The 11,540-nt window shown below is 40.3% G+C and overlaps 3 protein-coding genes and 1 pseudogene across 34 annotated transcripts in view; 1 reads left to right on the top strand and 3 right to left on the bottom strand.

Annotated features, from left to right (window-relative positions):
- LOC112658945 (protocadherin gamma-C5) overlaps nt 1–11,540 on the bottom strand; it is a 202,790-nt gene that overhangs the window by 120,264 nt on the left and 70,986 nt on the right. The window lies entirely within an intron of this gene.
- The window catches only part of LOC118354098 (uncharacterized), a 108,332-nt gene that overhangs the window by 48,263 nt on the left and 48,529 nt on the right, over nt 1–11,540 (top strand). The window lies entirely within an intron of this gene.
- Nucleotides 4,538–5,091, bottom strand: LOC112658958 (ATP synthase subunit f, mitochondrial-like). Its single transcript, XM_035713889.2, has one exon. The coding sequence runs from the start codon at nt 4,950–4,952 to the stop codon at nt 4,686–4,688; it is 267 nt and encodes an 88-aa protein (XP_035569782.1). The 5' UTR covers nt 4,953–5,091; the 3' UTR covers nt 4,538–4,685.
- LOC112658950 (protocadherin gamma-A6-like) lies at nt 5,095–11,533 on the bottom strand (annotated as a pseudogene).

The following is an 11,540-nucleotide window of genomic DNA, read 5'->3' as shown; positions in this document are numbered from 1 at the left end:
TTAAAACATTTTTTCTGTTTTGCATTTTAACTTTGAAATGATGTTGGGTACTGCCTCAGACTTCATAGAACACAGTGTTTGCAAGTAAAAAAGTATGACTTATTTTGAAAAGTGTCTATGTATACAAGAGAAAGATATTATATAGAAACTGTTTACACCAGAGTGTAACAAATTAATTCAATAATATTGAACACCTACTATGTTCTAGACACCACAATGTAAGGATCAGAGAGACTCAAATTTTCTTTAAAATACAGAGAGGTAATTTAATACAGTTTTTGATTGGAGGGAATATTAGCGATGATATAGTCCTATACCTTCATTTTAATGATTTTTTAAATCAGAAGGAAGTGCCTTGTCCTTGACTATATAATAGAATCATGGTTGGAATACAAATATCCTCACTCCCAGTGTTCTGAGAAGAAAAAAGATAATCATTTGCCTTGGCCGATACTTTATTCTCAAAAAGTGCCATTAGAGAGGAAGTGAGAACCCAAGGACCAACAATCAGCTATAGAAGCAACTAATTTTGCACAGAAGGCAGGAATTTGCAGAGATTCTGCTGCCTGTAGATTCATAAGAAAGTGGGTGTAGACTTGTTTTTCATTATGCAATTCAAATAATCATCCTACCAGATTCTAGAATAATTGAAAAAAGGTGGGCCTCCAGATAGCCTTTGAGTATACACTGTCCTGAGAAGATTCTTAGAGGTACCAATTGTTCCAATGATGTTAAGTAAAACTGAAGTGTTGATGGATCTGAGTTTACCCTTAGCTGATAGAAATAAAGTTCTTTACACCTAATTGCAGGAGAAGAGTTGCCTGTCCTGAAATGAAGAGCTAGTAAGAAATAAACTTACCTTATGGGGTGCCTGACTGAGTCAGAAAAGAACATAACTTTTGATTTCAGGGCTGTAAATTCAGGCCCCATGTTGGGTGTAGAGATTATTTATATAAATAAATAAACGTTAAAAAGGGAAATAACCCTCCTTTGTAAATTATTTTAAGCCATAGGGGAGTAGATAGGAGCACCAGAAGGAGAAATCAGAAGTAACACTGAAAATGCTTATTCGCTTAGTTGCTGGGGACTTCCCAACTAAGTAATATATTTCTGCTCTCTGATGGCACTGGTCCAAAATATAGGCAATGCATTGAATGAAATGCTGTTTCAATCTATCAAAATAATTCATAACCATGTTTGCTTTCACTAAGTAGATAAAAATAACATTTTGTTCAAAGGAGCCGATATGAGCATTACAGATTAATTCCATAAGTGGAAGCTAAATACTATTTGTTTAGTAGTAATTTTGAACTTTCTGTTGATGTAAGCAAAGTCATTAGAGATCATAGGTACTTGCAGACATTTTCAAACAAAATTTTGTGTCTGGATATTACAGTTCCTGATGCTGTGATCTTTTTCTACCTAACACTTCAAAATTCATGGTGTCATCTCATATTTGTTTCTTATTCTACTATTTTAAAAAAGTCTCAATTAACTTATTACTTCTGGATAACTTCTTTGGAGCTAAATAAGTAAAATCTAGATAAATAAAATTATGAACATACTCTGAACAAAAAGCATATTTAAGGGAGTAACTGGCTGCATTATCTCTAGTAATCAAAGTTTTCTAAGATATTCTACAACATAAATTTAAATATTAAAGATCTTCACAAGACCACTAAAATATATTAAATATAACACAAGCCTACTATATAAAATTGAAATGTTTACAGTTTTAAAAGAAGTATGTTATTATTGATTGAGTTATTGGGAAGAATCGACTTTCAGTTTTCTACTTGCATTAAAAAAAATTCTATGGAAAAAAATTCTGTGAAAAGTCTAATTGGCTTCCCAGACATTGAGTTATTCATCTCCTCTCCTTTCTTTTTTTTTCTTTTCTTTTTTAAAGATTTTATTTATTCATAAGAGAGGGAGAGAGAGAGAGAGAGAGAGAGCAGAGACACAGGCAGAGGGAGAAGCAGGGAGCCTGATGCAGGGAGCCTGATGTGGGACTCGATCCCGGGACTCCAGGATCACGCCCTGGGCCAAAGGCAGGCGCCAAATGACTGAGCCACCCAGGGATCCATCCTCTCCTTTCTTCATGGAATTTTTTTCTATTGAGGAAACATTTGTTTGGAGTTTTGTTTAGGTTTTCATCCCCAGGTAAAGATGCAGGTATTTTCTATTTCTATTTCTTTTTTATTTTTTTAAAGATTTTATTTTATTTATTCATGAGAGATACGGGGGGTGGGTGGGCAGAGACACAGACAGAGAGAGAAGCAGGCTCCGTGCAGGGAGCCCAATGTGGGACTTGATCCCGGATTCTGGGATCACGCCCTGTGCCGAAGGGAGGAGCTCAACCGCTGAGCCACCCAGGCATCCCAGTATTTTCTATCTGAAATTTTACTCCTTCCCTTTGACAACTGCTACCTCAACAGAAGTTTGATCAGATGGGTGGTGTTCAGGGATTAAAAACTAGCCCAATAACTTAGTATGCTTTTTTCCTTATGCCTCAAAATTCAGTATATACTCAAAATTTCTGACTGCTTATCTTATTATCAATCATCTATATGATATATAATTCCAAGAGCCTTAGTCAGAATTTAGCAAATTCCATGATTGGTCTACATGAATGATTATTATTGAGAGTAGAATCTGATAGTTTTCTCTCACTAAAATATTTTATTCATTTAAATGAAATGGTCAGAGGTAACTCGGATAAGAGAATAAAATAAACCATTCTATACTACCCCAGTTAGTGTGTGAGCAGATAAGAAAATAAGCCAGTCTACTATCCATAAAACCCAGTTAGTGAGCTGTGCTTATAAATGGAGGTTCAAGATGTAATTTATTTTTGTTTAGTTGTTTCAAGATATAGTTTAAATCATCCAGAGTTAGTGATATAAAAAATAGTATTTATACTCTGAGATCATATGAACCAAATCTTAATGCTTGGATGAGACAATCTGACTCCTATGACCAATACCCAAGATTCAAGTTCTTTAAAATTATTTACTATTAAATTATTCTTTAAAAGATTTATTTATTTATTTGAGAGAGAGAGAGAGCAAGAGAGCACATGCACAGGGGTAGGAGTAAAGGGAGAAGGGGAGTGAGTCTTAAGCAGACTCTGTGCTGAGCATGGAGATCACGTGGGGACCTGAGATCACCATCTGAGCTGAAACCAAGAGTCGGATGCTTAAGTGACTGCAATGATCTCCAGGTCCTCTGATTGAGCCCCACATTGGGCTTCCTACTCAGCTACATTGGGCTTCCTGCTCAGCTGGGAGTCTGCTTCACTCTCTCTCCCTCTGCCCCTCCTCTGTACTCATTATCTCTTAAATAAATTAATGAAATCTTTTTTAAAAAAAAATCAAAGAATTATGTCACAAACATCCAAATAAATCAGATTCAAAAATGTATGTGAATGGAATGTCTTAGACATACACATTTGGAATCTTGTAATAAAGAATTTTACAATAATTGCTGGGATGTAAATATCACAATATTGATTTAGAGAAACATATTACCTTTAGTACCTAATTCAAAGGCATCAACTCAGTATTATCTTAAAGAGGACTGATTATTTCAGGTTACAAAGCAGGTTCTCATTAATTTTCAAGACAGCTTTTCAATTATTTATGTTTTTTAATATTTTATTTATTTATGCATGAGACACACACACACACACACACACACACACACACAGGCAGAGGGAGAGAAGCAGGCTCCATGAAGGGAGCCCGACGAGGGACTTGATCCCAGGTCTCCAGGATCACACCCTAGGCTGAAGGCGGCACTAAACTGCTGAGCCACCTGGGCCGCCCTAATTATTTATGTTAAATGGCATAGCAAATTTAGAAGCATAAGTGGCCAATCATTGCATTACCAGATCATAGAATCCTCCAACTTAGGACTGGCAAAGACCTTGGCTATCATGTACTTAAACAACTCATCAAAATCTATTATCCTCTGTATTCTATGAACTCCAGGCCATCAACTTACTTTTGAAAAGAGCTAATAGTAGAACCTCCTACTTCTGAGGCAATCCATTTTCCATTAGAACAACTTCAACAACTCAAAACTTCGTTTTTTTCTACACACCAAGCCACAGTTTCATTCACACCTTTGAGCCATGATGAATTAGACTAATCATTCTTCTAATGACAACCTTCCTTTCCTTAATTATTTGAAGAGTTTCTACATGACAGAAGCCTTATTTTATATGGGTTAAATTTGCTAAATTGTTTAAATTCTTATTTGAATACTGTTAATCCTTCATTCTCCCACTCTTTAGCCCTCTATTTTTTAGGGATATGGCCTTGTAAGTGGACACAATGAGCATATTTAAAAATTCACTCTCATTTTTAAATATCATCAAGCACATAGATTGCAGAAGACACTGTAGTAGGCATACAGCATCAGGTGCTTACATGGTTGACAATCAAAATTATAATACTGGTGATATCAACAAATATTTGTTCACTATAATGCTTTATAAAAATTATTTTATTATATTTTCTCAGAATTTGCATGAGGTAGATAAGACAAGTCTTTTTAATTTTTTTCAAGTACCAGTCAACTTTTATTGGATATTAATTATGAATTAAGCAACGGAAGGATCAAAGATGCCAGGCAAAAGTCATGGTCAGGAATGCCAAATGTGCTTCCACACTGGGCCCTCTTCAGTGGTACTTGCGTAGCTGTTGATGTTTGAGCTCCTTGTAAGAACAACAGTAGTTGAAAAGCACATAAGCAGCCAGCACCATAGAAATCCCAGCAACGCCCCCTTTCTTCACATTGATATACTTGTTGTAATACCCGTAGTAACCTCTTTGAAATGCTCCAGTGATGCCCTTAGAGGTGAAATCCTGCATCAGTATCGAGCCTGGCAGCTCTCCTAGTTTCACCTCCATGAGCTTCTTTTCCTTCACTGGTATGGGCGACGCCATCTTGGAGTCCTGGGTGTCCGCCAAGTCTTTTTAATTTTCATGTTAATTTGAAAACTATAGACATTGTGGCCCAAGAGAATAACAGTTCCAGGAATATTATTCAGGTCTTCTAACACCAAAGATCAGGTCTTCTCTGGTATAGACATCAGTTACTTTTCTCTTTCATAAAAATAATTTTGATTGCTATGTAGAAAAAAGGGAAATATCTCTCACAGATCTCCATTATTTTTTTTTATTTTTTATTTTTTTAGATCTCCATTATTTTATAAAACACTTCCTTTTAGTTAATATTGGGGAAAAACTGAGACCTTGATCTTCTTAAAAGAGGCTGCAATTCAGTTGGGTTTTTTTTTTTTTACATCAGAAAGAGAATCTTTAAAAAAAAAGATTTTATTTATTTATTTTACAGAGAGACAGAGCATGCAGGGTGGAGAAGAGGCAGAGGAAAAGGGAAATAGAGTCTTTTTTTTACATTGGAGTTCAATTTGCCAACATATAGCATATCACTCAGTGCTCATCCTGTCAAGTGCCCCCCTCAGTGCCTGTCACCTAGTCATCCCATCCCCCTGCCCACCCCCCCTTCTACTACCCCTTGTTTGTTTCCCAGAGTTAGGAGTCTCTCATGTTCTGTCACCCTCACTGATATTTTCACTCATTTTCTCTCCTTTCCCCTTTACTCCCTTTCACTATTTTTTATATTCCCCAAATGAATGAGACCATATAACGTTTGTCCTTCTCCGACTGACTAATTTCACTCAGCATAATACCCTCCAGTTCCATCCACGTCGAAGCAAATGGTGGGTATTTGTCATTTCTAATGGCTGAGTAATATTTCATTGTATACATATACCACATCTTCTTTATCCATTCATATTTCAATGGACACCGAAGCTCCTTCCACAGTTTGGCTACTGTGGACATTGCTGCTATAAACATTGGGGTGCAGGTGTTCTGGTGTTTCACTACATCTGGACCTTTGGGGCAAATCCCCAGCAGTGCAATTGCTGGGTCACAGGGCAGTTCTATTTTTAACTCTTTGAGGAACCTCCATGCAGTTTTCCAGAGTGGCTGTACCAGTTTACATTCCTACCAACAGTGCAAAAGGGCTCCCCTTTCTTCACATCCTCTCCAACATTTGTTGTTTCCTGTCTTATTAATTTCCTCTATTCTCACTGGTTTGAGGTGGTATCTCATTGTGGTTTTGATTTGTACAGAAATAGAGTCTTAAGCAGGCTCCATTATAAGTGCAGAGCCCTGGGTTCCTGGCTCAGTCTCACTCTAGGATCAGGACCTTGAGACCATGACTTGAGCTGAAATCAAGAGTTTAACCAGACTGGGCCACACAGGTGCCCCCATTAGGAAAAGAATCTTACAAATGTCACAATGCAGGGTGAGGGTGGGGGTGGGGGAAACCCTAACAAAAGAGACGTAACCCAAGGCATGAATGGCTTGTTAGCAGGAGAAAAGTAAAGAAAACCTACAGCATACATTATTAAGAAGTTTTTCGTGAAATTAGAGAGTACTAAGATTTAATAGAGCTCTACTGATATAAAAATGAAGCTTCTGAAAACTGACTCAATGCAAAGAGTAAGAAAACTAAGCAGATCAAAGAAAATTTTAAACTTTCCTGCTCAAATAAAACCAATAGAAGGAATAACCTCACCTGGAAAAGGGAATCTTCCTCTTTACAAAACCCCGAGTCTAAAAAAAAAAAAAAAAAAAAAAAAAAAAACCCCGAGTCTTCCTGAATCAAAGAGGCTCGTTTTTCTCACAGCTGTCCTGGCTGAGGAGCCTGTCCACATAGTTGGGCTGCGGGAAGATCACATGACTCCCCTGCGAGCTGGCAGTCAGGGACACCTCCTGAGAATAGGTCTGCAGGAACGCCCCCACCCCGTCCACGCCCACAAACTGCGAGGCCGAGGCCGGCACGCCCAGCAGCCCTCCTCCTGCAGCCTGGAGCAGACGTGATGCGTGCCAGCGCCTCAGCTTGAGCGCCAGCAGCACGATGACAAAGGCAAGGAAGACGCAGGAGACTGAGGCCACAGCCACCACCAGGTACAGCCTGAGGTCGGAGTCGTCTGGGTCAGCTGAGGTCCTGATGCTGCCCAGGTCCGCTGAGATGTCGGGGATGCTGTCCGCCACAGCCACGGTGAGCGTGACGGTGGCCGAGAGAGGGGGCTGGCCGTGGTCCTGCACCGCCACCACCAGGCTCTGCTTGAGCGCATCTCTGTCCAGCAGGGCCCGCGCTGTGCACACCTCTCCCGTGTGCAGCCCACCTCGAAGAGCCCAGGCTCGCTGGCCTTGAGCAGGCGGTAGGACAGCCAGATGTTCTGGCCTGAGTCTCTGTCCACTGCCACCACTTTGGTGACCAGGTAGCCAGACTCTGCATATCGGGGAGCCAGCTCCACACTTGTGAAACCATCATTGGGGAGGGAAGGGTACAGGATTTCTGGTGTGTTGTCATTGTGGTCCAGCACGAATATACTCAAGGTCACATTGCTGTTAAGTGGTGGGTCCCCTCTATCTTGTGCAGTTACTCTCAACTGCAGGTCACAGAAAAGCTCATAGCCAAAGGAGTGCAAAGCATACAGGATACCGGTGTCAGAGTTGATGGACACATAGGAGGATAGAGATGCCTCCTGGAGAGTGTCTTCAGACAGGGAGTAGTGACATGGGCATTCTCCTGGCTGTCTGGATCATGTGCAGTCACAGAGAAGATGGAGGCACCTCTAGGGTTGTTTTCAGGGATGTAGACAGAATAGGAGGACTGGGGGAAGGCGGGCGGGTTGTCGGTATCTGCCACATCTAGGTAGGTAAGTATTTCTGTAGACAAAGGTGGAATTCCTTTATCTGTAGCGGTTATAGTGATGTTGTACAGGGATACCTGTTCTCCATCTAGTACTGTATTTGTCACTAATTGATAATAATTTTCTACTGATTTTTCCAGTTCAAATGTCAGACTTCTAGAGATAGTACATGTTACCAGGCCATTCAGTCCAGAGTCTCTATCATATACTTGAAAAAGAGCGATTATTGTTCCTGGAGGCGTACTTTCTGCAACTGATCTGCTTCCGGATGTAACTACCACTTCTGGTACATTATCATTTACATCCAAGATAGTTTTTAAGGCTTTTGCTCTGTCAAGTAGACCTGGCCGATCCCTGGCTTCAACATCCAGCTCATAAAAACTTGAGTCCTCATAGTCTAGATTTGCAGAAGTTGATAGTTCTCCAGTGGAAACATTTAAGCAGAAAATCTTTGAGATCTTTTCTGTTACCTTCAGGAAGGAATACGTTACTTCTGCGTGAACTCCTTCATCCTGATCAGTAGCATTTACCGACAATACTGGTACATACCTACTGGCAAATTTTCAGGAATGCTCACACGGTAGACAGACTGAGTAGACACCAGAGCATTGTCATTAACGTCTAGGACAATTACCAGAATTCTTGCAGTGCCTGAGTGGACAGGATCACCATCATCCACAGCAGTAAGGACCAAGTGATAAATGGCCTGTTCCTCCCGATCCAGTGCATGCTCCAGCACCAGCTCTGGATACTTGGGCCTACTGGCTTCGCTCCACACGTCCACTGAGAAGTGACTATTCTCACTGAGTTTGAAGCCCTGAAGAGAGTTCATTCCTACATCCAAGTCATAGACCTCCAATAGTGGAAAACGAGAGGATGGGACTGCGTTTTCCAGAATTTTCACTTCCAATTCTTCCCTGAAGAATCAGGGTGTATTGTCATTAATGGCCACTATTTCCACTTGTATGGAATAAAGATTCAGTTTATCCTCAATAAGGACGCTAAAACTCACCAGGCACGGTGCAGTCTGGGCACAGAGCTCCTCACGGTCTATCCTGCCTGCAGTGACCAAGCTGCTGCTTTACAGGTTCAGAGCAAAAAGTTACATCTTCCTCTGGAGATGATTCAGACTCCACGCTCCACCAGCTCCTAGGGCCCCAGCCCCAGATCGTCAGCTATGTTTCCCATGAAGGAATCTTTGTCTAACTCCTCAGGAATGGAATAACAGATCTGCCTGGCCTCAGCTTCCCACAGAGTCCCTAGAATGAAGAGCACCACTATCACGCTGTGGTGCTGGCACTTTTGCAGAGCAGCCATTACTGGCTCCTTATGGACTTCCTTGGGATTTGAGTAGGGGGAACAGGCTTGCAATCACTTTGGTGCTTCTCAGAATTGGAAGCCAAGGTCCATAAACAAGTGGAGGTCAGATGAGAAGTGCTTTATTTTTTTTAAAGATTTTATTTATTTATTCATGATAGTCACACAGAGAGAGACAGAGAGGCAGAGACACAGGCAGAGGGAGAAGCAGACTCCATGCAGGGAGCCGGACGTGGGATTCGATCCCGGGTCTCCAGGATCGCGCCCGGGGCCAAAGGCAGGCGCCAAACCGCTGCGCCACCCAGGGATCCCGAGAAGCGCTTTAGACTAGAATTTCTGCGCAACTGGTGAAACCATGTCTGATCTCTGTGCTGGGGGATATAACTTGAGTTATCATTGCTTTCCTTGCCTGGGTTAGTGAACAGTGACACTTAAGAGTTCTAATTTAATACTGCACCATTTTTGTGAAACCATCATATAGAAAACCTTATTTCTGCTAAATCTACTTACATGTCACTCATAGTGTTTCTCTCCCCCAAAAGAATAAAAGAGCATATTTGAATAATTTTATATGTTCCCTGTAATTTACCATTTATTTTTGTGTTATAGCTCCTAGGGCCTTGGAGAACAGAAATAAGATTACATTTTCATGTAAGTCTTGAATTTTCACATTCCATCATTTATATTTGTCCCATTTTCATTCTTTATGATCCAAGTTCTTATTTAAATTCTAGTTAGTTAACCTATAGTGTAATATTAGTCTCAGGAATAAAATCTAGAGATTCATCACTTACATATAACACCCTGTGCTCATCACAAGTGCCTTCTTTAATACCCATCACTCATTTAGTCCATCCCCCTTGTCCACCTCCTTTCCAGCAACCCTCAATTTGTTCTCTGTAGTTAAAAGTCTCTTTTGTCCCATTTTCAGTAAGGGCACCAAAGACACATTTGGACTTATCCACCTACTGCCAGTTAGTTACAAGTATTGTCATTTTTAGATGTCACTACCTATTTTATTAATGCATAGGTTAACAAACAACCTAACTCAGGCAATATTTCTGTATAATTTTTTAAAAATGAAAAGGGGGTTTTGGGCTGCCCAGTCGGTGGAGACTGCAACTCTTGATCTTGAGAGTCATGAATTTCTTTTAAAAGATTGTATGTATGTATGTATGTATGTATGTATGTATTTATTTATTTATTTATTTATTTATTTATTTATTTATTTATTTATTTATGACACACAGAGAGAGGCAGAAACATAGGCAGAGTTCTCCCTCTGCGGACTCCTTGGGGAGCCTAATGCGGGACTTCATCCCAGAACCCTGGGATTACAACCCTGAGCTGAAAGTAGGCACTCAACCACTGAGCCACCCAGGTGCTCCAGGGGTCGTGAATTTGAGCCCTCTGTTGGGTGTAGAGCTTGCTTAGATGAATAAAAAAGTTTTAAAATAAAACGTGAAAATATATTTGCTACAATGGCAAAAATTTATATTTATATATTATATGTAGTTTAGGATTAACTGGATTGAAACTAAACCACTTATTGCCTTCATTTGTGTTTAATTATATATAGATAATGTTTCTCAATGACCGCGTGATACTAATTATCAAAATGTTTCAGGATATATGCTTTTAGATTTAAAAAATTTTTTAAGATTTTATTTATTTATTCATGAGAGACACAGAAAGAGAGGCAGAGACACAGGCAAAGGGAGGAGAAGCAGGCTCCATGCAAGGAGCCTGATGCAGCGCTTGATCCCGGGAATCTGGGATCAGGCCCTGAGCCAAAGGCAGATGCTCAACTGCTGAGCCACCCAGGCATCCCAAAAAAGATTTCATTTATTTATTTGAGAGGGGGAGATAGAGAGCTCACGCTAGTACACAAATGGGGAGCTACAGAGGAAGAGGGAGAAACAGGCTCCCTGTTGAGCAGGGAAACCAATTAGGGGTCAATCTCAGGATCCTGGGATCATAACCTGAGTCTAAGGCAGTTGCTCAATTGACTGAACCACCTAGGCACCCTGATGGTTTTAGATTTAACAAAAATTGGGCAGCCCCAGTGGCCCAGTGGTTTAGCAACGCCTTCAGCCCAGGGTGTGATCCTGGAGACCTGGGATGGAGTCCCACATCAGGCTCCCTGTGTGGAGCCTACTTCTCCCTCTGCCTCTGCCTGTGTCTCTGCCTCTCTCTCTCTCTCTCTCTCTCTCTCTCTGCCTCTCATAAATAAATAAAATCTTAAAAAATTTAACAAAAATTTCAGCATCACAAGGCCATTTTCCATGAAAGACTGCAACACAGATAAATGAACAAAAAAATTCTAAACGCATTTCCCAAGTAATGCCCAGAAAAATCAACAAAACACAATAAAATCAAGGCATATAGCCTCTATACATTTTACTTCTATAGCAATTACTGACATCTAGCTATGCTTATGGAAATAAAGGGCTTTGAAATAACT

Source organism: Canis lupus, chromosome 2 (genome assembly GCF_003254725.2).
Source record: "Canis lupus dingo isolate Sandy chromosome 2, ASM325472v2, whole genome shotgun sequence".
NCBI lineage: Eukaryota > Metazoa > Chordata > Mammalia > Carnivora > Canidae > Canis > Canis lupus.
This window is presented reverse-complemented; position numbering and strand designations above follow the sequence as displayed.

Excerpts from the sequence above, each read along its gene's own strand:
- LOC112658958 (XM_035713889.2), bottom strand. The coding sequence starts at position 4,952 with ATGGCGTCGCCCATACCAGTGAAGGAAAAGAAGCTCATGGAGGTGAAA.